The 25,952-nt window shown below is 44.1% G+C and overlaps 2 protein-coding genes across 7 annotated transcripts in view; one reads left to right on the top strand and one right to left on the bottom strand.

Annotated features, from left to right (window-relative positions):
• Positions 1-21,923, top strand: part of kidins220a (kinase D-interacting substrate 220a) — a 46,207-nt gene extending 24,284 nt beyond the window's left edge. For 3 of the 6 annotated variants that reach the window (XM_086273692.1, XM_086273690.1, XM_086273691.1), the window contains exons 24-32: positions 10,338-10,516; positions 12,538-12,749; positions 13,486-13,599; positions 16,211-16,243; positions 17,427-17,543; positions 17,746-17,844; positions 18,798-19,016; positions 19,918-20,139; positions 20,498-21,923. In XM_086273692.1, the coding sequence (XP_086129818.1) occupies positions 10,338-10,516; positions 12,538-12,749; positions 13,486-13,599; positions 16,211-16,243; positions 17,427-17,543; positions 17,746-17,844; positions 18,798-19,016; positions 19,918-20,139; positions 20,498-21,388 (2,086 nt within the window). In that variant the 3' untranslated portion in view covers positions 21,389-21,923. The remainder of the gene's footprint in view (positions 1-10,337; positions 10,517-12,537; positions 12,750-13,485; positions 13,600-16,210; positions 16,244-17,426; positions 17,544-17,745; positions 17,845-18,797; positions 19,017-19,917; positions 20,140-20,497) is intronic. The other 3 variants (XM_086273694.1, XM_086273693.1, XM_086273696.1) reach the window with 3 other exon arrangements.
• A 1,384-nt stretch (positions 21,924-23,307) lies between these two features.
• On the bottom strand, positions 23,308-25,735 carry id2a (inhibitor of DNA binding 2a). The gene is made up of 3 exons (XM_086273697.1): positions 25,275-25,735; positions 24,886-24,946; positions 23,308-24,015 (listed from the first exon to the last, which is right to left on the bottom strand). The coding sequence occupies exons 1-2, from the start codon at positions 25,626-25,628 to the stop codon at positions 24,890-24,892; spliced, it is 411 nt and encodes a 136-aa protein (XP_086129823.1). The 5' UTR covers positions 25,629-25,735; the 3' UTR covers positions 23,308-24,015; positions 24,886-24,889.
• Between the last annotated feature and the right edge of the window lie 217 nt (positions 25,736-25,952).

Below are 25,952 nucleotides of genomic sequence, written 5' to 3'. Positions count from 1 at the left end.
AATTAAATATTGCTTCCAGGCATTCAAGTAGCTAGAACCAGAACCAAAGGAGTTCCTGCTTTCTTTGGTTTCTGAAACACTGAATATCTTCGGGTTTGGATGTGATTTAAATATGCTAACTGCAGGATCTTCAGGGACTTTCAAATGACTTGTACTTGTTTTTTGATAATTTGTTTCACAGTGAAGTAATTTTGGATGTAGGGTTAACATACTTGGATCTAATCATCTGTGAGGGCGGGTTCAGTCGGGTCCTAAGAGAGTTTATTCCTGGACGCCCAGATCCAGTTTTCAGCTCTAGAAAAAGAAAAAAAAATGTGTCACTGGTCCACTGAGCAGGTTCCTGCGCTGCTCTGACATCTGGTACCCTGTGTGTGCCAGGATGCCCCTGCTGCACTCAGGAGTGTGTTTCTGGCGTTGCACCTGAATCTTCTGTTCATTACACACCCACTCATATATATACACACAAACTATTGCATGCCATGGACTTATAGACACTCTCTCACACACACACTCAGGAGTTGTCATCCGTGCATGTTTCAACTGAAACTCATTTGCCACTACAAGTTTTTGCAATTTACACAGGTGCACACATGAAATCACACACAAATCTTATGCATGCAGTTGATAGAAAACTCACAAAAATTCACACACACTAGCTAGCTCTCACACCAGTGCAAGAACATATGTCACTCCCAACTCCTCTGAGAATCGGTGTAATTAATCAGACCCTGAGATGCAGGCTGTGTTCAACAAACATGCGTACTCACACACATTCACACAGTGCAGGAAGCAGAACACAGCAGAGAAATTGTTGTCAGGTGAATTTGTATTTAGAAACACAGTGACACTATGTTTTGTAGTATTGTGGGCAAAAAAAAATTCCCACTTTCTGTGCCCTCTGTGCTTTTAATCACCAGGTCACGGCTTGTGAATAACGAACCGTTTCTCTCATCCTTTCATCTTCTTTTCACCTCCGATTTGTTGGCTTGACCCAGCGTTCATACGCTAAACAATCACCCTTTCAGTGATGTACAGCCAGCCACTCGATGGACACTTAAAAACTTTTTTTTTTTCCACTAATCACAGTCTGAATGAATATGCAGCCCACCAATTCACTCTTAATTAGGGAGACTCTTATCCCAAGTACTGAAACATTAAGATGACACTCTCTTCATTCGGGATTACTTTAATTGGCACAATTATTGTAATTTGGTTGCAATTATGTGCAGGGATAAAAGCGCCATTCCAAAGCTCACGCTGGTGATTCCCTTTATGCGGAGTTCTTTTAATAAGCTCTTAAAAATCTGGACTCAAAAAATGGCGAGACCCTGTTCTTTTGTTATAATGAACACTTCTGAACTTTTCCTGCCCTCAAATGAAGAAAAAAAAGTCTTTATTCCTCACCATACAGCCCATTCATATGGAGTTCTGTCGCATTTGCAACACATTCTATAATCTAGCTGCACGACAAATGCGCAAAATGGTTTTCTTCCCTCTCTCTGTCCTCTGAGAGAGCCCATTGTCCCTGTACCCAGGAGGTATTTCAGTGAAATACAGAGTAAAACTGGTAATTCGATCGTTCACTGCGCTGCCATTTGCCAAGAGGCCTCCAAACGTGTGTGAATTTGTAAAGGCTAATGTGAAGTCACCTGTGTCTCAATAGAGTTCTGGCTCCATCGCTGATAGGACACCGCCACTGAGTCTACACACTAGTGTGCTGACAGACCACCTGACTGAAGGGAAGATAAAGACAGACGGAGACAAAAACGAAACTAGGGTTGGTGTGAGATAAAGATGGAAAAACAGGAACAGTTGGGGGGTGGGGGGAGGTAAGAAAGAGAGAGCAAGAAGAAAGAGTTCTGTCTCTGGAGGTAAAATAAGGTAACGGAACCAAAGCTTGTGAATACTACAGAGGATCAGACCAGATACCAGCAGGATTACCGCATGAGGCGTTTGCCATTGGTGTGCTAGCGTCTCGGGTGTATTTGAAGCCTCAGGTGATGCTGCTGCTCCAAGTGAGATAGTCCAGGTGGTGGACACACACACAGAAATTCATGCACATGTCCCCTGGGTCCCACGTGGCTGTTTATATTAGTGAAACCGGTCCTCTGCTGATTCCACTTGAGTGCACGTATGCGTGTGGGTCGATTTGGCCTGCTCTGTCGTTCTTGCATCCCTCAGGTGTTTGCTGGCGTTGACTAAGGCATGAATCAGCCTCAGCCAGCTCCAACACCACCCAACCCCTACTGAGCTACTTAAAATGTAAAAGGAAAAAAAAGACAGCTCTGGCCAGTGTGTACAGGTGACACAGGAGGAGGTGTGTGTGTGTGTATGTATGTGGAAGAGGAGTTTTTGACTGCTCTTGTGTGTATTTGTGCAGGGAGGCTACCGGAAAGAACGTTGTGCAGCATTCTTTGCTAGAAAATCCTTAAAGCCTTTTTCATTTGTGCCTGCAAGCCGAGGTTGAAGGATTAGTCTAATTGGTCAGAAACAAGAGAGCTGCTCTGTTCTCTTTTTGTACAAAGCACAAATAATCATTTTTAAATGCAGTAAAAGCCCCACCGCTACACCTCTGGCTGACCTCTGCTCCGGTCTTAGAGCCCATCCATCAGACCACAAGGTTGGGTTAACATTTAAATGTGACACTTAGATGGAAGAAAAAGAGCAGAGGGCTGAGAAGCTGACAGCCGCCTGATACTTTGGTATTTCTGCAGTGTTGAGCATTATCACTGATCTCTCTCGTGCTTTCCCGTGTCTTTGTGCTGGAACTGCTAGAAGGTGGGGGCTGATTATAAATAGCAGCACAGGGTTACAAGAGGGTCGGCGCTGACCTTTAAGGGGACAGTGAGATTCACCACTCAGCCACTGCGGGAGCCACGGGCAATCTTGATACGCACACACACACATCCGGCTCTTAACTGACATTAACATCCTGGCCCTTCAAAGGTCAATGGAGGTTAGGGCTTGTTAGAATATGTGTGCAGAAACCACACGGAAATTGCAAAGAAGCCCAGAGAAACATATTGAGGATTTAGCCTCTGAAAGGTTTCACAGGTGCTTTTTTTCTACATTATCATTGACTTTCTGTGATCTTGTTGTCAGCCTCTGTAGTAGTTGCTCAAACAGTCTGCTTTTTTTTTTAAGTCCTTAATAATCACGCGAGGCTTTACATCCTTGCCTCTAACTTGGATGCAAATTGAACTGGAGAAGCTTTTGTTTTACCACAGTAATTTCCTTTTCTTTCTCTCACATTCTCATTGATTTTTCTTTTTCTCATTCCAGTTTCTCTTCTTATTATTGACACATGTATCCCTTTCAGTGACGTTGAACAGGATTGCTCGTCCAGTCTGAGACTCCCAAGTTTGTTTGTCATATTAATTTTTCACTGTATGGATTCATTTTTATTCCAGCTGCATAATCTACAGCTGCCCATTTGTCTTCACTTTAGCAGTCCACCCCACTTAACCGAGCATCATATGGCCTATCAACTGGCCATTACAGCTATCAAACAACCACATGTGCTGATATGAGCTTCATGGTGCAATTACTGTCACAATGAACAAACTGTGTAATGACCCAAGGATGCTCCAAACTCTCTTCTTGTGCGTAAATCACTAAGTTGAGGTTTACTGTTTTAATATTTGTCAAGAATGAGGCCCTAGTTGCTCTGAGTGGAGGGTTCAGTTAAGGTTTTTGGGGTCTGGAACAAGGAGGCTCCATTTCGGCGCTACACATGAGTTTAATCAACATTTCACGGAACCACTGAGCCCTGAGCCCGTTTCACTGAGAGGCCGCTTGCTCCGAAACTGCTTGGTTTTTATCAGCATGGTGTGTTTCCCATTAGCCTGCTTGTCTCTGTGGTTTGCTTTGGGATGCACAGGTCCAGCTTAGTACAAGAGAGTTTCAATTACTGGACTTAACTTTGCCACAAATGTATATGGAAAGCAGACGCTGCCGCAAGTTGTCAGTTGGCACTGCCAAGACAAGGAAGCAAGGAAAAGGGAAGGTTAGAGACGAAGGGGAAAGCAGAGACAGGGGTGTCCACAGTACTTGAAGCATTTGCTTTAAATCAAGGAAATGCGTCTGGATTTTTAAGGAGACAAAGAACATGGCGTCATCTAAAGTGAAAACATATTTTTGCTCTCCCCCTCTGCCTTTGGGTGGTGGAGGTCTTGGCAGCTTCCATTGTAACAATAACCTCCCTCAGCCTTGATGCTGTGAATCCACGCGCCAACTCGCCTGTCCACTGTTTTTCCAGAGAGGGCCTCGCTGTTTTCATCCACATGCTGGGTAGACACTACCAGCAGCTCTGACATGACTCTGACCAGGAGAGGAATGTGCCGGACCCGGGCCTGGTTAACTTCTTCACCCACACATTGTTGTACTGGTCGCACAGTGTCTGACATCGAAACTCTTGAGCTTCTCAAACACAATGCGCACAGGCGGTTGTCTGTTCTGAGGCATCTCTCTGTCTTTGGGCCCCTTTATGGAAATGTTTGGCAGAGAGACCACCTCTTTGTGGCGTGTGTGCGAATGTCACCCATAAGCACAGTGGGCAGCTATAAAGCAAAGTCAAGTGGCACATTCATACTTTCTGTGCCCAGCGAGAGTACTGAAGAGAGAGCGAGCGAGATGAATTCTGCTCCTTCCCATCAGCTGCAGTGTGTGGGAGTTGAGAGGAGAAGAAAGGCTATGCCCCAGTCAGCTTTGGGACCTATTAGCATTTGGATAAGCCCAGAAAGCTCCCAGTAGCCACGCCACACAGCAAGAGGTTGGACCTGTGCGCCTGCATGACTGCAACTATAAGCCTGGTCCTGTCAATGGGCCTATTGTGCTACAAAAATGGCTGCTGAAAATTTTTTCTTCATCTGCTTGAAAGTAGTGTAGTGGCTTCTTGGACACTGCAAACAAAACATCCAACTTCTCATTAAGCAACTGGTTTCTGATAAGAATGACTAATTAGTCCATAGTGATTTGCAGCCAACATCTCAAACGATAGGAATTCTAGATATTGGCATTTTAAGTGGTCGTATCTCATTTTAAAAGTGTTTTTATCATTTAATGGGTACATGCATTTCAGCGTGTTACCCAGACTCCTGCAGTCAAGTTGTTAGCTCTCAGTCCATTAGTACTGAAATATCATTTATGGTAATATATTATTATATAAGGTGTAATAATCATAGCCTCAATATAGGGACTCGCACATGTCAGCAAATTCCTGGAGGGAGATTGCTGAAACTGTCAGAATGGATCTCAATGGATGTATAGAGAAAGGAAAAAGTCTTAGCTTTTCATTTGTTTCAGTCGTAGCTTGCACCAGATTTACAGTAGTGTGAAAAGTGTTTCCCATTTTTTTGTATGTTTGTTATACTTGCATTTTCTAAATGAAGGTGAACGAGCTAAACTGCCTTTTTAAGGTCATGCCACAGCATCTCAATCGGATTCAAGCGAAGGCTACGCCAAAGTCTCCATTTTCTGTAGAACCCAAGTGCACTTGAGCTTGAGGTCACAAACAGATGGCAGGGCATTCTCCTTCAGGATGTTTTGGTAGAAAGCAGAATTCATGATTTCATTTACCACAGCAAGTCTTCCAAACACTTTTTCACACCACTATAATTTGCTGGGTTGTGTCCCAGTGCATATAATACACCGGGACACAACCACAGGATGATTAACACATAATACAGCATGCAGACGCATGAATGCTGGCAATGCCGTCGGCTGCTTAAGTAGGTTACGTTGTAGGCTTTACCAGTCTAAATCAGCTGTTTGTCATGTTCTTTTTCAGAAACCCAATATGGCAATGGGTCACAGTAGCTATATCCATCTTTTATGTACAGTTTATGCTTATTTTGTGGGGGGGGGGGGGGGTTCCTTTTCCACTATTTGTTGATTTGTTTTGTTTTTCACGTTTTGGTCCTCCTTGAAGCAGGATTTCCACTCAGTGTCTGTCTTTCCTTTCTTGTCTGAATAGGTAGTTGGGAACTTAGTCGTCTTCTTATTCTCTCACAGTTTGTCTGGGCATGATGGATGTACTTGACTTGCTCTTAGCAAATCCAGTTGTATTTAGAAGAGACATCTGTCTGTGCTCCTGTATGCTTGCACATTGTGCATTACCAAGAGCAAACACACAACTCAGTGAATTATGCACATTGTAGCCAGTTTCTTGGTTGCCATTGTTGTCCAGTATAAATTAAGGGTTTTTTATTTGTTTGTGAAACTTGTCTCAGTTTTAACAAAAGCAAATGTGTCTGAAAATATGACAAGATAAATGAGTTATTGAGTTATTTTCAGTTATAATTCTTAGTAACTTATCATCTAACATATGACTCCTCGGGCTATAATAAATCTATGAATATAAACAGTCTGTAGTAGACCAAAATTTCTGTCTGTGTGTACATCTAAGCATAATAAGTCTCAGTTATACTTTCATAATTGGAGCCCTTTCTAATTTTTTTTCCTGTTTACACATTACAGAGTTATTTTAGATGGTCCTATAAAAAGATATAAGATTCCTTAGAAAGTCTGTGGAGGATGTTCTTTATATAGCAAAAGGAAGTGCTCTGTGTGCGTGCATGTTTGTGTGTGTGTGACTCACTGGCTCCTGTTGGTCTGTGTCTTCAGACCCACAAATAAACAGCACTAAGCCAGCTGGAAATGGGGAAAAGCACAAGATTCTCTCAGTCTGTGTATGGGTTAATACAGTTCATGAGAAAAGGAACCAAACACCCCCACACACATACAGTACACACACACACACACACAGACACTCGCGCATGCGCTTAAACACATACTCCACCCTTCATCTGTGCCTTTGAATTTTCCCATCCTGACTGCCCAGGTGTCTGCAGTGGATATTACATAATTGTTCTCGTCAGTGTTATTTGAATCAGCACTCAGGCTGACACCATCAGTGGTGGTGCTTACGTGCATGTACACTCAGGTAACAGCTGTGCCTTCAGAATCACACTTATCCGCTAGGTCACAGCAGAGGGTTCGTCTGTGTGCCAACAATGAGCTTCCTCAACTTTTTGGGTCTTATTAAAGGTTCTAATGGAAGAAACACTGAGAGGGCTTTGTCCACTGGAGCCAGCTGTGCTGCTCTGTCCTCTCTACTCACAGCCTTTTCTGTCTCCTCACTAGGGATGGGTATCGTTGAGGTTTTATCCGATACCAGTACCAAACTGGTACTTTTGAAATGGTGCTGGTGCTTAAACGGTGCTTGAACCGGTGCTTAAAGAATGAAGAACACGAACTTTGTCCAAAAACCTCTCGTGTTTAGCCTTTTTTTTGTAAAAAGACAACAATGTTAGCCTTTTCTGCAGCTATAGGGGATTTATGGCATCACTCTTGGCTGGAAGCAGTGCTTAAACAATGGGGGGGAAAAACACAAACTTTGTCCAAAAACCTCTCATGTTTAACTGTTTTCCACTTTTTCTTTGGTCATTTTAGCCTTTTTGGCCAGGGTGAAGTTAGTATCTGCCATCAAACAAGAAGACAGCCGCATGTAGCTATGATGATGTTTGCTAGTTCACCTTACATGCATTAATGTAATAACGTGGTTAGCCTACTCAACGTAAATTACACACGAACAACATTAAGCTACTCACGCAGAGAAGAACGGCTGCTGCTGCCATCATCATCCTCATCATTTCTGCTACACTGGCAGGGCTAGGGGCCAGGACTCTCCTCTTTGGGTTTTTGGGGGATGTTGCAAACTCCGGGTCCGATAACAGGCACCACACCCGCAGTAGATGTGCACGGTGCACAGTGCAAGCTATCAAATACGGCGCATTTCTCTGCTTTTAAAAACACGCTATGCGTCGCCAGGTGTTTCATCGGATTTGAAGTGTTACCTCCTTTGACAGTATCACAGTATCAGCTTAAAGCACTTGTTGCAGGCTGCTGAGTTTGCATCTTTTGCTGTGAAGTACAGCCAGACTTTTGACCGCTTCGCCTTGGGCATTTTTAATCTGTAGCTCTGCTCTAAAAGAACGTACGTACCTGGGCCCGCCTACTACGCTTGCAAAGGTAAAATGATTGGCTGGAATCCAAAGTGTATGACATTTCAGGAAAAAAAAGCGCCGAAATAAAGCACCGAAATGTGCGCTGCTTTTCGGTCTGGTTACTACCGTTTATGTCCGGTACCGGTACCCATCCCTACTCCTCACTGTCTTTTCTAAGTAGCAGTTGGGTGGGTACAAAGGGTTGCTGTGAGCCACCTGGGCTGTTCTAAGAGAAGATCCTGAGTGGGAAGATAAATATGAAAACATTCACTTGATTCAACTGAAATAATGTATATGCTATCAACATGCGGGATTTGCATGTCATATATTTATTTTTCATTTATTATGACTACCAAACACGCCAGAATGTCTCTCTAAGACACCCAAATGTCAGTATTTCTTGTCAGACTTGAGCATGAACCTGCAACAAGGTCACAGGTTTTAGCGCTGCAGCAGCAGACCTGTCTATCACCAGCCATCTGTCCTGTGGAAATGTCCTTGAACAGAGGACTGGAGCCCTACCTGTTCACTCACTGTAAGCAGTCTGGAGTGTCAACTAACAGCCAGAAATGGAAATTATGTAACTTGTAACTGAGTGTTCTGCACCTTTAAAGGACTTGTTTGTGACCACCCATCACTGAGGTATGAGAACTTCACTGGAATGGGCTGATGGAGGACATTTCAGGCCACCGTGTTAACCAGATTAAGTTAGTTTATATTTTGGATTATTAGCTAACAGTCTGCTGTGTTGAGCTCTGGCCAGATGCTGACCTCATCCTGACTTAGCTAGCATGCAGCAGCAGCAGCAGCCGTACTAATCATCCAATCAAGTCACAGAAAGACGAGTCTGTGTTCACTGTTGAAAACAGCTCAGTCTTTGAGAAAAACCCCAACTTTTCCAGCTTGTATTCCCTGCACAGCTCACCACTAGACAGACTGGATGATGTATTAGAGGAGGGTGAGTTGAGGTTGATCTGTAAGGAGGGAAGGTTAAGGGAGATGTAGGGAGAGAAAAGCATCTACTGAGAAAATGATGAAGGGTTTGGATGACAAATGGAAGCCGAGATGAGAAAAATCTCTACTCCCCACTGAAGTCTCCTCATTCATCTGATAAGAGCTGCATACTCTCATGATGAATGGCCGGTGTCATAAGTCACTCCAAGTTTCATATTTTCCTGTCTGAATGATAGGATCGGTCGAGATGTACTGATTGCTGTGGCTTGTTGTTGTTTGTATCCTGTGTATCCTTGGCCTCATTTTACCCTTTCTGTGATTTTGTGATAGCACTTTTAATATTATTCAGCTTAAATAAAAGTCCTCACTTCATAACCTTTCAGCATTTGTAATCCATATGCAGCATTTCCGGGGTCTAAAATTTGGTTTATACAATTTTAATTTTAGTGTTTTAAAATGGAATATTCCATAAGCTGAACACAGCGTCGATAAATTGTTCTCATCTAAAGTTCTTCATGTAGTACAGCTTTTTCCCCCCTGCTGTATAGACCAGGAAAACTATAATCATGCAGAAACAGAACAACCTCCAAACGTGGTGTTTACTTAGGGCCTGTGATAACAAACATCACGTTAACCGTAGCAGCACATCATGACGCGCTTCCGTCTGCTGCTTGCTAAATTACCCTGATTGTCATCTTCTCAGGTTTCCTCCTCTGCTCAGAAAAGATAACATCCCTCACTCTATCTGTACTCGAACATCCCCGCTTTCACTATCTCGCCTTTTTCTAAATCCAGTTATCTCTCTACTCTCATGATGATGATGACCGTTGTCATATCTTTTCAATCTTAACAGAACTGCTTGTTGTTTCCTCTTTCCTTTTTTTGTCAGAATTTAATGATTTCTATTTTTTTGCTATGAATCCACAAGTCAGAATTTAGCATGCAGTTACATATTTATGCCATATTTGTCAGTAAGACAGAATAGTTTGTCGTCATCCTTGTGCTCTCTTTGGTTCTTAACTCATAAAGAGGAGTAAAAGGTGTCAAATTGTAATATTGTTTCCAATTGGTGCTTTTTAAATTTCTGTTATTTGTATTGTTAAAGTATTTGATCAAAGGGTAATTTACCTTTCTGATTTCTAATTTAGTGTTCACGTGCAATACAAGATGTAGTAAAATGGTGTTAACTAATGTCATACATACATTCTGATAAGTCATGCCAGCAGTGGTTGCAAACATCACATTTCTAAACACCCTCAAATAGTCAGTGGTGCCATGTGTTTTTTGTTGTCCTTGGCATTTTTCGTCTTAATAAGTATCAATTAAGGTAAATATTCACTACAATAACTCCTTCAAAAATTCTTCATTCCTCTAAAGAATCTCCAAGAACATCCCGACCACAAAGGACGTGGAGCCTCTGCTGGAGATCGACGGAGACATCCGCAGCTTTGAAGTGTTCCTCTCCTCCAGGACGCCTGTTCTTACTGCCAGAGATGTGGAGATGTTTCTGCCCTGCACTGTTAACTTGGACCCCAAATTGCGGGAGATCATAGCAGGTCTGTACACACATGGTATATTTTACAGATGGCAGAAAAAAAAACAAACCCTGCCATAAATAGCATAGTGTTAGTAGATATTTGAGTTGCAATATCCTGTCAGAACAACTTCAGTGCTCTTTGGCAGTCTCCTGTGCTCTCCTGCAGGGATTAGCATTCTTTCAAAAGATATTCCCTCATTTGGTATTTTGATGATAGTGCTGGGGAGTGCAGTCTACCACATCCAAATCTGTTTTATTTTGTTGCAATCTGGGGAAAGGAAAGGGAGCATGAAGGGGATGAACTCTGTTGTTGCCTCTGAAGCTTTCAGCCACATCTCATGGACATCTTCAGCAAACGGACAAGCTCAGTTGGCACGTGGATGATTTAGCTGTTATGATGGGACAAAAACCCCCAAACTGAATAGTGAACAATAGCATGGAGACACTGAAAACTGTCCTCTATGCAATGTGTCCGGTGCAGTGCCAGCTCATTTGGCAGTGGCATTACTCATAGCATTGTAGCAGGGTTTGCTCTAAAATCGCCCACTGCAGGGGCTCTCAGTAACCCACAGCGTGGGTCTTGTTTCCAAACAATCAAATGTCGACCAGCGCTGTACGATCAGGACAATGCCTTCGCTCCCCGTTTCCAATCTGGCCATAGTGCAGCACCAAATTTCACACTTTGTAGTTACACTGACGTAATAGTGCATCACTGTTAAACTGTAAGCCAGAGCGGAGTTGTACTTTCGCTACCGTGCGTCAGCGTCCATTCGGCCCGTACAGGAGTGTGGATGACGCCTGGTGTGAAGCTGCTGCATCATAGCGTTATGAGACCACAGAAAACACACACTCGCACACACAGAAAGTCTGTTCCACTGAAACAACTTTGAGTCACGGAGGGCGCAGCTGACAAAGTACTACAACCAAACGCCCCGATCTGTAAGTACAGTACTCTGTTCCTAAAAAGGTGCGTGTAGTGTATGCATCCATGAAACATGTGTTTGTACGTGCTCAAAACTGTGGGCGTTTGTGCCTCCACTCTTATCCACGGCGAAACGGAAGGTGACCAACGCTCCTACCCAGTCATCGAACTCCCTGCGCTCCCCTCCCTGACCAGTTGGTACTTGGTGCCCAGTGTCCTGTGGCCAACCAGTGGGCAGTGCTGTCAGTGATACCCGCCCATGAGCCTGACTCACATCATAAGGCCCCCATTGTGTTCACAGGCTGGATTGGGTCTCACTCAGCGTGTCATTCAGCAGCCACTTGTATAACCAGGAGACATTCTGGTGCCTGCTTCTGTTTCTGGTTCTTCCTTTCTTGCCAGCCGCACAGAGCTACTCTGTTCTGTCTTCGGGCTTATTTAACTTTAATTTGGGAGCTTTAACCGAAGCTCCCTACTTACCTCCTCCACGACTTCTCTCAAAGTCAGAATGGTTCGTGTGAAAGCGGTTGTAGCAAAGCACTTACGGGATGATGTCTATGAGTTCACATGGTCCTCTTTGTTTGTTTACATGGGCGAATTTATTTGACGGGGACAGCAAAGAGCTGCATGTGCCAGAAAACGTCACGTGGCTGGCATATAATCTGGAAAACAGAGAATATCAACACGCCTGCTGTTTGTGAGCAAACAGAGTAATAGGAATCAATGTGAGAGTGGAATTCACAGTTGAAGGTCTCTGTAATCGTAACATCTGCGCTAATTTTCTTTCCAGTCTGTAGTTGTTTGACTCTCTTCTTACTGGGATAAGGAGAACATGTTCACGAACAATGTTCTTGTTGTATTCCCTGCAGTGCTTTGAGAATCAAAGAATTTTGCCGGCATGTACGTCAGCTGTTTGATATGTAGTTTTTTTCCTCTGAATTCACAACTGTCCAAACTCTCCAGAGATTATGAAATAAAGCTAAATTATTGATGTGTGGGTGGATCTGAAGGGTCTTTATAGTCATCGCCAAGACATGATAATCAGCATCACAGATAAACCCTTCCTCTCTCTCTCACTCTTTCCATTGTACTTCTTCCCTGCCTCTGCCGTCTCTTAGATGTGCGTGCGGCCAGGGAGCAGATGCACATCGGAGGAGTGACCTATCCCACACTGCCCCTCCAAGAGGCAGCGGCCCGTCCCCAGTCAGTTTACACCCAACACTCTGCCGCCTGCTCCCCAGCAGGCTCCTTCACCGGATCCCTGCCTCCTCAGCCACACAGTGCCTACTTCAGTGGAATGACTGGCCCTCAGCACCCTTTCTACAACCGGGTGAGGAAACATGACTTACATCCTGTACCTACAACTCACTCTAAAAGGTGTCTATATGGCCAAATGACAATGCTAACAACCCAAAAATGGCACACAATAGGTGCTTTCAGGCCAAACAGGTCTAAGGACTACCCACTGGGGTGGTCCCATGTGAGAACATACCAATGAGGAATTAGGAAAAATGTAGGCGGAAAGGAAATATAGCAAGGACATAGTTGAAAGCAGTGTGATGTTCTTTTAGGTAGTGTTACAAATAGCTGTTTCCTTTAGACAGAAGCTTCTTTCAGCAGCTTGCTGCTGATGTTAGCCTCCAAATCTGATCCTTGACCATTGATAGTCTCCATTAAATCATATTGATTCAGATCTACTTTGGTTGTTGTGATTGTCATTTTCACTGAGTGCAGACTCACACAGCCAATATCAGAGTCCTTCAATCTCTACTAATATTTACTCATTGTTTTTCTTAAGAACTGTGATTGGCTCCTCTGGTCAGAAAGCACCTATTGAAATAAAGATGGATTTCAAAGAGTTACTGGATTTAGCTGCCCAGTCCTTTATTCCTTATCAGTTGACCTACATTGCAGATTTGGACAGTGCCGCATGACCATGATATCCCCCCCAGCATCCTTTCCTGTTATATGTACACATGCTCATGCTCCTTTATATGATTTTATGATTTTTGTTTTATTTTGTCTTCCTGCCTGCCTTTCCACAATCCTTCTTTCTCCCCTCGTAGCCTTATTTCCCCCATCACGTGTATCACCTGCCACGGCATTTCTCCCACCATGTCCCCTCATCCTCGCGTCCTTCCATTAAACCACCCGGTCAACCGCAAGACACCAGTGGACTTGTAAGTAAAGAAGTTGGGCTAAATGCATTTCACACGTGCTTTCATCTCACCGTAGCACATACACCGTAAAGAAGTGTTAATAGTGTGTTTGACGTTGTTTGACTGGATCGATTGAAAGTTTAAACGCTTTTTACTCTTCTGGTTCACTTTGTTAATAAGTTTATGACATCTGAGCAGTGCTTCCTGGCAGCTAGAAAAGTCTTATTTGATTAGACATACACAGAGTTAAGTTAATAGATTAAATAATTAAACTTGTAAAATTTCAGGCTCAGGACAGCGTGGAGTTTTAGCACTCAGTGTTTAATGTGCTGTGAAGTCCATTGTGAACCGCAAAGTATGACCTCCTTTCCTTTTTTAATACTTCCTTTTCTGTCGCACACCTCATTTGTCCTGTTAGTGATTCTATATGCTTTAGTTTTAAATTTCTTCATTTCCTCTCAATGATTTTATAACTCCCTGTTTTCACTATCACTGTTCTCATTCACAGTCCAGGTCCTGACCTTAGCGGGGGTATTTCTCTGTTTGTAAAGCCTTACCCTTGCAAATTAAGAAGTTTAAGGTCCTCCCAGTAGGCTGCATGCTTATAACCCCAACCCTCGTTAACACGTCTCCCTGTACAATCCTTGTCTCCATTCTGCACTCCATATCAGGACATTATTGCAGAGGATGCCAGCGAAGCCTTCCACACAAGCCCCATTGACCCCACAATGGTAACCTTACTAACATTAGCGGACGTGTAATACGCACATACAAACTCAACACTAATGCAAAAAACAAAAAAAGTAGTCCTTCATTATCTGCCTGCAGGCCTGATGCTTAAACCTCACATGCTGCACGAATAACAGGCATGCCTCGTTGTGCGGCAGGCTACTTATTTTGTTGCAGTGGTTTACAAACGCCAGGAGAACTAAAATAAGCTGTCACGCCTGCTGCGTGCTGCAAACTGCTTAAATACTCATAGTAAGCTGCATCCGGTGTGATTATTACCCCCCACTAAGGAGTGTGCAAGCAATAACACATGTAATTATAACACGCTGAATGAAGTTAATTCTGATTCTGGCACACTGCAATCTCTACTTCTCTTATAAATGGATATTTCACACTGCGAAGTCTTGGTGAAAAGTGTGTGGGATCAAAAATGGTCTGTCTTAAAACGAAAGCCAAAAACACACACTGCCCATTGCTCATTTTGTGCCCATCATAAGTGATGGGCAGTGTGCAAAAATCAACAGCGGGTTGGATTTTTTTTTTCTTCTTCTTCTTGTAAATGGATGTAGAGGTCCTGTGAACTTACATCAAGGATGCTTGGAGTTGCACTGAAAAGAAGTGAGCCTCTGCATCCAGATATTCACACATTTGAAGAGAAATCAGCCAGTATTAGAACAATTTGATGATAACGCTACTCGGGAGATTTCTGCTTCACAAAGGCACTTATCAGGCTGCTGCCAGCAAGCATTTAGAGGAGCTGTATGAAAGATTTAAATATAGATTACTGAGTAATGTTCATTCCGTCTAACTCTTATCTGTCTGTATTTTGTGTCTTTAATTTAAAAAAAAAATCCTTTATACCTTCATCAGTCTCTTATATTTTAATACCAATTTTTGTTCCTCGTATCTCCCTTGTGCTCTTTCCTCCTTAGTATAAATTTTCACATTTTCCTTCCCTTTTTTGGTTTGTACTTAATCTCTTTGTGTCGTGCTCATGTGTCCCTGCATTTCTACAAAGCTGCAAATGTGTATGTGTACATTTGTGTGTAATTCCTAGTGTGGGGATATATAAGCAGCCCTATCCCAGTGTAATTGCCTAGCTGATGTAAGTGCGAGTATGGATTCCTCTGGCTGCTGGGATTATCATCAGAGCAACTGTTGGGGCTGGCAACACACGTACAGACAGACACACATATATACTGACAATGAGCCCAGCGCTGGTAGAGCTTATCTCCTTACCAAGACGCTTCCTCCCTCACAGAGCTCTGTTTCCTCTTCCCCATCCTTCTGCCCAGCCCTGAGCTCAGCCCAGCTGTAATTACAGTCTTATCACACACACACTGGGAGGGTTCACACAAACACACACACACACGGACACACCCGCAGACATTCATGCTTTCACTCACGCTCTTAGAAGACACGTTTGGTGTCTGAATCAAGGAGCCTTATTCAAGGCCTTCAGTGAATCGAAACTTTTGCTTTTTCTTTGCAGAGTGAGAAACGTCTCATTCTCTAGATGGATCTTTCTTTCTGTCTCTATGTCCTCCGCAGTCCGCTCTGTCTGCAAAGATTATGGCTGTAAAAGCCAGCTGACTCCAGCGAAAACAAAATCTCTTTCTCTGACAATTCTACTTCCAATAGCTTCCTCTTTTCCAGGCCGACAACACTGGCTGGCTAGCTGTCTCCCCTCCTACTGTTTGACAGATAAATGTCTGCACTGTTGTCGTGGTGATGAGTTTAACATGTGTCCTTACAGTCTCTCTGCTTGTCTGTCTAAATTTCTGCCTCCCCGCCTTCTTTTTTCACAGGTACACTCCTGGTTTCACAGTGTTATAAATGTCTGTGTGTATTTTTGTCTGACTTCTTGTCCGTCTGCTTCTTATTTTTTTGTCTCCTGATCAAGCATTTAAAGCCGCTGCCTTACAAATTCAAGCAGGTACACCTTTGGTTTCGATGCTACTTCCATTTCCATCATCCACCTATCTCTGCTTCATCCCTAACACTTGTACCGGTGTACGTTGCATGCTGTAGAAACACGGACTTGTTGCTTTAAAGTCAATGCAAAACACAACTTAACTAGTATAGTTATTAGAGTCACTAACATAGTTTCATTCTAGAGTGTGGATATGATCAGTAGTTAAACTCCCTTAGTGCCAGTCTTCATCCTAGCCATTACTGAAAGTTGGCACCTATTATTGTGTACTGTGTTGTAAGAGCTGCTTAGGTTTTTTGTCTAACAACCACTCACAGTTCGGCTAAGCTCTGCTCTTCTCTCCCTCGAAACCAGAAACAAAGCCAGGGGGCTTAGACTGAAGCCTTGTCTTAATAGTGCTAATAGCCGAGTGGAGCGGGAGGAGGGAAGGATGGAGGGGTGAGAGAAAGACAGTGATGGAAAAGAGAGTGATAGGAGGTCAGTGCAGGAGGCTGAGCAGGGAGGAATGTGAAAGGAAGGAAGGAAGGAAGGGAGGGAGAGAAGAGGGAGAAGGAAGGAAGAAAGAAAGGAGAACTTTGCTTGTCTCAAAGACGAGCAGAGCCAGAGGGAGAGGGGTGAGAAAAGGGACGGGAGGGGGGGTTGGTTGAAGGAGGGTGGATGAGGTTTGTTTGGTCTCCGTGCCAGCGGGTGGCATTTTGGCTGTCTGTGAGGCCTTCACAGACAGCCAGTTGCATCAACAGGCAACTGGTGTTAGTCACATCGAGCTACGTAGCTGCTCATCAGCAGAGGCCGCTTCGGTGTTGGTCGGCTCACAGACTCACAGACTCCATCCCTTAAGTGTTGAGCACACACATTATGCGCTTATATATACACAGAGAAAAAGAATAAGGGAAGATAACAGCATATTTGGATAGGTTGGCATTTATGTTTACTTTTACACTTACACTGTGTGACTGATAGAAAGAAATACAGTGTGAGATCGTGGTTTTGCACCTCTGTGTGCCTCGCAGCTAACAGCCCTGCACGTCTGTTTCTCAGGAATTGTTGCTCAGCGAGCTAATAAGTAGGGTTGGGAGTTATGAGTTGCTCTAACAGAATGTGTGCGTGTGTTTGCTCTGGTGACTTTAACTCCATGAAAGCTGTCTTAATATGTTCCAATTATATGTTAATGTGTTTTATTATGTAGGGCTCTCCCGCCATCTTGCTCAGCTCTTTGAACACAGACGCAGTGTGCGAGCGTCTCAGGCAGCTAGAAGGAATCGACCCCACCATGCTGCCTCAGTACACCTCCACCATTAAGAAGGTACGCGTTTAAACTAAAAGAAGTTTATGTGAACACCTCATTTTTTCTTGTCATCTTTGTGTGGCATTCTTTCGATGGTCACATTTATTGCAACATATGAATGCAGTGTTTTTCTTCATGAAGTTCTCGCTACTCTGTGGGCTTTTCTAGGCAATTGCATTGAATCTGTGAGCAAACCAGTCCTTTTTTTTATCCGTTGCAGGCCAATATAAATGGTCGGGTGCTCACGCATTGCAACCTAGATGAGCTGAAGAAAGAGATGGAGATGAACTTTGGTGACTGGCAGCTCTTCAGAGGAATGGTGAGACTAGATTGCTTCATTTAGGTGCCTTTAATGCAATAATATTGTGCAACTCAACATCTTGCTAAATATTGTGTGCATGTTCTCACCATTCTTGTGCGAGTTTTCTCTTGAAGCTCTGGTTTCTCATGCTCCAGAAAAGATGCTAGGTCAATCTTGCCTTTCTGGGCCTGTGATACTGTTGAAAAAATAGGCTCTAAATCTCACGAGTTTCCTTTCCTGGATAAATAAAGTTGTTTTTTTATTAATTACCCGTTAAACTCTTGTGAACAGAAGTGGTCATATGTAGGCTGACAGGGAAAGCATTAGTCCGCCACAAACAATATCAACTGCCCCTCTGCGACTCTGACGTATACTCAACCATACCAGGGCCCCGCTGGTGATATTTGTTTCAGTTGTGGTTTGTGCCAGAATCCAGACAATATCACATAATAAGACATCTCGTGTTGTGCTGAGATATTGGGATGGAGATTTTATAATCCGTATTACGAGAAAGGCGCTAGTCAGCCAGCCAGAGGTCTAGTCGGCTCAAATCACTAACACATGTAGCCGGCTCCACTTCATCAAATGTCAGTCTGTGCTCTTAATGCCAAGGCAAGAGCCCCAGATTGGTCGTGTTTTACCGGAGATCCTATGCAGGGCTTGGGTAGAAGCAGCTGGAGAGTGCAGTGGCCTTGCAGCTCCATGTAAAAACCAGTGTTGTGTTGCCAGGATGCAGCTAGCACAGCCATCTGGTTCAAGATTGCTGACTGATATCTGGATGAAGGGAGGGTATTGTCAGGGAGGAGGGGACAGCTGAGTAGATCTACTTAAGGAACAGCTCCCAATTCTGTTCTCACAAGCTTTTGTTGTTGTTGTTGCTGCAGTCTGATGTACTTGTTACATTTAAACACACCAAAAACCAACACGCTAAGTGACTTGTTGATCACATATATTGTCCTGTATTATTTAAGGTCATAGAACAGCGGCATGCTGAAAGCCAGGCAGCACTTCAGGATGAGTCCCGAGCTGCTAGCGAGCAGGGCAGCAGCGTGCACCTCGGGGAGCCCAGCAGACGCTCAGGGGGAGCCCAGCGCGAAACAGCCGCCTTCAGCCTCAACCTCAGCTTTGAGGAACTCAGCGGCGTGGGTCTGGAGGAGCCTGTGAGACGCAGCAACAACTCACACTGGCCGGTTAGTCTTCCTGTCACGAGCTTGTTATAGAAATATCACAACTGCGGCGTGATCAACCAGTGTGTGTGTGGGCACATTATTTTAACACATGCAGATGTGCAACCGTATTGAAGTTGCTACTTTTAAGCGTAACTGTTATCATGTTACACTTGGAAATAGTCGGACCCCAAACTGTTGAATGGTCGCTGCACCAAGCCAGTGTGTTGATGGCCTCAGCAGTTTCACATAAATGTGGTTTAACCCAAAAAAAAGAAGAGCACAGCGGAGGAAGCTGACGATGGTCTTGAAATTTGCAGAATTAAAAATACTTAGACACTGCTGCAAACCAAAAGGTGTCAAAGGGCCCCCTATTTGGTATTTTCACCTTTTTGTATTTCCAGTGTGCAAACATCTGAGACACATGCAAACGGTCACACGTCGTGTGACACTGCTGCTGTTTCAGATGACCTCCAGTTCCCACTCCACACGCGGTCTTTGCTGGAAACATTCAATTCTCAGATTTAGAATATTTCAGATCTAATGATCAGTTTCAGTTTCAAGTTTCAAAGTTTTCTAGTCATATGCACATTAAAGAAACATGTTTCCCTGTACAGTGAAACTCTTCCTTTGCTGTACACGACAGATGCCAAACAGTATGTAAGAAATACAGTCGAAATATAAGATGTGCAAAAAATAAACTCTACAAATAAAATCAATCTGAGCTACAAAAGCTCATGTACATATTCATGCAGTTTAGAATGCTGCTGTATATGTCTGATTGCACACAGAGTAAATGCTGTTGCACTCTTGTTTTATGCACTCTTAAGTCAATAGCCCAGAACCATAAGGCACTCTGTACTCAGCACATGACAGACTCGGATGAATGTTGCACCCCAACCAAACTTTTTCCTCATTTTTTCAGGTGGCAAATCACCGCACTTCAAGCATGTCTAGCCTGAATTCCCAGGAATCCTCTAATGACATCTGCAAGCTGACAGACAAGCAGCAGGCTGAGTATCATGATGCCTACAGGGAGTACATCGCTCAGATGGCCCAGCTGGAGATGTCCGGCAGTGGGGGAGAGAGGCCTGTTCAGCCCCACCCTGGACAATTCCTTCAGGCTGCCAGCTCAGAGGACAAAGGGGTGGGTGGACAGTCACAAGTACACTGTCGTGTTTTTGTCACCACATCGCTGATGGCAGAAATAGCTCATTCAAATAAGTCTCTACTGTCATGACTGGAGGAAAGTACCGTGTAGTTAACTTGTGATTTTGAAATGTTGTATTTAGCTGTACTGAGAAATGGCGGAACTCGAAGTCTCAGCTGAGAAAATGGAGACCACTGCTTCTTGCATTTCATCATTATTGGCTTATATTCTTTGTTTGTCTTGGCACCAGAGGCAGAGATAGGAATCCTTTTGTCAGTGGTCTCTCAGAGGTCAGCAGCAGAGGATTCAGTATATTTTTATGTTCTCCTCATTGAAACTTCTTCCCTCTTCTCAGGCCAAGGAAGGATCTGATCAAGACAGCCGCAAGTCTTTCACCAAGAGAAGCTCCAAGAATTCTGATGCCACAGACTTTGCCTCAGGGACCGATGGATTAGACCCCATCAGCGAAGAGGATGAAAAGCTGGATCACAGCTCGTCCTCCAGGACTCCAGGCTCCAAGAAGAAAGGAGCTGGGTCATATTACCACAAGCTGCCCAATGATGAAGACTCGGGCCCAGAAGACTCTGACAACACCACACCTCTCCTCCATAAAGAGGCAAAATTTGGTGCTCTGTCTTCCCACAGCTCCAAGCCAACTGGGCTGCTTGCCAAGCCTGGCTTCCTCACCGAAATCCTCATCGATAAGAAGGACTCGTCCGATTCGGGGATGCGCTCCAGTGAAAGCTCCTCAGACCCATCCCTGGAAGAGGCTGAAGGAGAGACTGGCAGACAGAGAGATGCACTGAAGCCCAGTCTGATTGAACTGGAGCTGGAGGGCTTGGTGAAGAAGAGAGGCCCCCTACCCAGCAGCCTGAGCGGCCTGCAGGATGCCACAGTGGCCCGCATGTCCATCTGCTCCGAAGCTCCATCTGAGGCCAGCCTTATGGCCAGCAGCCCAGATGAGGGGTGGCCATCCAGCGGGGTCAGCAACCTCAACCACAGCGCCAGCAACACCACCCTTAATAACAACACAAGCAGCCCCAGCGACACCAACACTAACACCAACAACAGCCATCAGCAGCAGGCTACCATCACAGGCACAGAGTCCGCCTGCTCCAACATCATCTCCCCAGATGTCATCATCATCCCCGGCAGCAGCACTGCCAACACCACGGCAGCCACCATCCACCACAACCAGAACCTGCGAACCATCAGCCTTGGCGACGAGAGGGAGAGCGTCCTCTAAGAAGCCACGTGTTTGTTACACTAAGAAGGGTCATGCGGAGTGTGGTTCTTGATGTTTGTATTGTGTTGCGATGAACTAGCGTAGATGAGTGTTGTGTTGTTAAGGACAAAGTCAAAGAAGAGTTGTAAGGTTTAATAAAGCAACCACCTTGATTTTTGAAAAGGATAAATCTGATAGTTGATGGTTAAATACCAAAAAATGTTTGTAAGGTCTGTTTGTTTGTCCCGTGTGTTTTTGTCGTTAGTTTGGATTTTCTGTGTGTAGTGACGGTAATGTTACAGTAAAAAATAAAACAAAATAAAGTGTTGCTTATAGAACAGTAGCCATGACTGTGAAGAGAAAACAAGTCTAGTGTTTCTGAGGCATTCGGCCTTCAAAGCATGTTGTGAGGTTGCTAGAATATTTCAGGTAGAACAAAGTGTAGACACTTGTGCTGTTTTCTGTGTGATAGAAATGCATGAACTAGACTGCAAAGCGTCACATGTAAGTGTGTTTTGTGAATCAATAAACATCCTCAGTATGTGGACTCTTGAAATCAGTCTGACGGGGGTTTTCTTTTTTGTTTTCTTCGACTTAACTCAGCTGCTTGTGCAGTACATTATTGGAATTCGCTGGCAAATAGGCCAGAATACGCACATTAAGTCACATTTTTAATAGCTTTCATATTTTACCTAATGATGTGGTGAGGAAAAGCAAATGTCTTCAGTGGTAGGATTCGTATTGACCGATAGATGGCGCACTCTTCATACAAACGTGCTACTGCCTGGTTGTACAGACACCGCCTGTCAGGTTTGAGGACTCTGAACTTCAACACAGTAACTCTTAAAGTGTCCTTTAAGGAGCCGTTTTTATTTCAGGTACTTCTACATTTAACTGTAAATGAGTCTTAACTTTAAGACATGCTTTATTTATAAATAGATTTTTCCTGGTTTGTATAAGAGTGACTGTTTCCACACTTGGAGATTTTTAAGTATCCCTTGGGGTTATTAAAATAAATAAAATAATCACCTAATGGGAGGCCACAGATTACTTGGCGGGTCAGTGGTATGGAAACATTTGAGATCCTGCAACACGTGACTGTCAGGTCTCACTGCGGGGTCCATCACGTCACCCAACAGCACGCATTAGCCGCCCCCTGCCCCCCCTTTCTACCTCAGTCCGCTTTTGATGCCTGCTTTAAAGAACAGTGGACTGCCAAATGACCACGGGTGGCTTTTTGATTTTGAACTCCCGTCATCGTTTGACTTGGTTTATAGTTTAATTTCACAGGAATCAAGCTGATAAAGTCCAAACTGCGGACACCGGTGGGGTTTGATTAGTCAAAATCTGGTCTGAATACAGATGCTTCTAGGACGTTTTGATCTGACTCGTACTTCTGTTTTGCAAAAAGGGGAAAGGCAAGTTAATAGCTCGACTTACGGAATCCAACCCATCACAGACCTATAGTTTCACCTCTTTCCCACAATTGTCTACCATTTAAAAAAAACAAAAAAAAAAAACAACAAAAAAAACAATAGATCCTCGGCTTCTGGCTCTCACAACCTAAACCAGTTAATCCCTTTTACTTTCAGCGGCATGTGAGAAAGTAAGAGTGCAGTCAGTGCGTCCTCAGTAAGCTTTTACGCAACCGTGCCTCCAGGTCGTGTTTGCCTTGGAGAAGTGTTGACGCTGTGTTTTAAGACTATTATAGGTCACATACTGCAGGTCTGATAAGGACACTCTGTACGATTAGTTTTTCATGCATCTCAGATGTTTTCTTTACATCCAACCTAAAGCCAACACAGATAACCTCAGCTTATTCTGTATCTGACTAGATCATTTTACGCACTGGTTTAATATCTCCTGAACAAACAAACAAAAGCCCACCACATTTACCCCCAACCCGAAGTGGTTCTTCCCCCAAATGACACATATCCAAATGGCGTTTTTGATTTATTTTGTATAAAAAGGTACAATTTACATTACTTTTATAAAAAGTTTCAGCATAATTAAGTACAACATTACACTTTTGCAGAAGTTTGAAATTCCTGCAACTATACAAGATAAACTCCCGATGAGAGTTCACAAGGTTTCATTCTTTTCATTTTAACTTTTTTTTTTTTTTTTAAACAACGTCCAGTCCTTCATGTGCCAACAATTCTGACAAGACTAAACTTTTTACAGTAACTAACCAAGCTGTCTATTTACGTTCCCACCTCCGCAAAAAAAGCGAAGACTTCAACAAGGAGGAGAAGGACAGGAGGGGGGGTGAAGAGGGAGGAAGAGGGATGGGGTGAAGTCGGTGGTGGTGGTGGGGTGGAGGATAATCCTTGTGACAATCTCGTTTTTCCTCCCGCTGTCGGGAATATAACGCGCCTTCCATTTCCAGAAAGGACCCACAAATAATAATAATAAAAAAGTCTTAAGTTAAATAATAATGAAGTGTCCAAACAGAAAACACATCACATAAAGATTGTCCCATAATAAGCAAAAGTCTCTTGATTTCAGCGTCAGAAGAGGAGAAAAAAAAAATCCAGGCCTGGAGGACAGAGGTTGGAGGTGAGGGAAGGGAGAGAGAGAAGGGGGTGGGGGGGAGAGAAGTCCTGCTCCCCAGGTCCTGTGTGTGTTTTTACGTCTTGACCAAACACCTGCAAAAGATTGAGAAAGAGAGGCGTGTTTAGAAAATGCAAACAGGGCAGAGATCCGGACAGACTGGCGCCAGGGAGGAAGCCGCAGTTTTTAACATTTAACCAAACACTCCCAATACTAAGCAAACCCTGCGCTCCAGATGTACACACACAGAAAGAGAGAGAGGGGGAAAGGAGAGGGCGCACGCACACACAGGCAGACACACACACACACTTCTCGCACAACTTCAGCCTACAATCTGGGGAAGAATCAGCGTAATTGCCGCTCAGCTGGCGCCTACCCACTTCTTGTACCAATTATGTGCAGACATCGTAGTAGCAGTAATCCAAACAGCCATTATTTTCCTGTTGCAGATGCTCTTCATTATAGACACAAGAGGGTATAATACAACCCTGACGATTGCTACTTATATACAGTAAACCAAGCAGCCTGGAGCGAATATCTTGCCACTAAACTCCAGCGCGAAATATCAGTCTGCTACGTCTTTCCACACAGCAGATGAGACACGAAATAGTTCGATCAATCTGTGACACACTAAAGTCTCGCAGAAGCCAGTGATGTGATCTTTAATTTTGTTTCGGATGAGCCTTGTAACTAATAATAATAATAATAATAATAGTAATAATAATAATAAAAATGTACCCAAGTCGTGCTTGCCATAACAGACGCCCCAGTGTTGCATCGCATTCTCATACAAAAACATTAGTGGGACCATTACAGCAACGTGAGACGACATTCGCGGTGGAACAAATGGATGGGTAAATGGTAATTCAAGCCCATTCTGCTCCAGCAGACTGGGAGACAGGCTGTAGCGGAGCCTAAAAGCCCTGGACAGAATGCAGCAGCAGACATGAGGACAGCCTACTTACCGCTTTAACGATGCAGAGTCCGGCTGTCATCTGTCATCAGCTCTGATGGCAACTCCGGGGACTGAAAACAAACAAACAAACCGACCAAATGTTAATTCTTTAAGCAGTATCCGAATGATGTGTCTGGCGTTTGCAATAGTGTTATGTAGGTCAAATCTCTTCCTCATCTGATTCTGAACAAAAGGAGGAAAAAAAAATATAACATGCCATTTCCCCCCCTCCTCCTTTCCAACAAGCCATTTTGTGCGAGTTACGCATAGGCTACAAAGGCGCACTGCTTATGCGCGCACATGAAAAAAAGAGAAAAAAAATCCACCAAATCTTTCTCTCACAACACTCTGGACTGTCGCTTTTCAATTAGGATACGCGCTCAGCTACAGTGTAATTACCTGTAATGACAAGATGCTGATATCTGTGTTGAGGGTGGTCAAAGGAGTCCTGGACGGAGTCTGCCCCGGCCGGGAAGGGTGATGCAGGCTGGTTAGTGCGACACTGGAGTCCAGCGCAATCTGCAGGTCCAGGATGTAGTCGATGACATGCTGCAGGATTTCCATCTTGCTGACGTTCTTGTTCTGGGGGATGCTGGGCACCAGCTCCTTCAGCTTGGAGTAGCAGTCGTTCATGTTGTACAGCAGGCTGAGCGGGTCATCCACCGGGGTCTTGCTCCGAGAGATTCCCAAGGAGTGCTCTGATAAATTCACGCTGTTTTTCCGGAAGGATCGCACGGGGCTTATTGCTTTCATTTTTGTAAGTGTTGAGCGAGAGGGTTTGCTTGTGTCGGATGTCTTGCTTCTATTAAGTCCTGTGATTTGCCAGACGATCTGCGATCAGACTGGATTACCTAGCTGTCAGTGTGGTTTATATAGCCAGTAGGCTGGGCATGCGGCACGGGCGGGCCAAACGCGCTGATTGGGAGCTGCTAACATGTCACTCAACTTCCTTTATACCCTCTATTGGCGCTTCTCATTCAAACCCCACCCCCCTTTCCACCAGGTTACCAGTGGCAACGCATGTTGGAGGCGGAACCCCGAGGGCGCTTCAGCAGCTCCGGTGGGCAATTTGGAAAA

This window comes from Aulonocara sp. 'chitande type north' Nkhata Bay, linkage group LG19 (assembly GCF_057382095.1).
Source record: "Aulonocara sp. 'chitande type north' Nkhata Bay isolate Kocher_YH1m ecotype deep benthic linkage group LG19, A_spYH_male_GT1.1, whole genome shotgun sequence".
In the NCBI taxonomy this organism is placed as follows: Eukaryota; Metazoa; Chordata; class Actinopteri; order Cichliformes; family Cichlidae; genus Aulonocara; species Aulonocara sp. 'chitande type north' Nkhata Bay.
Note: the sequence above shows the minus strand (reverse complement) of the source record. Positions and strands in the feature narration are given on the sequence as shown.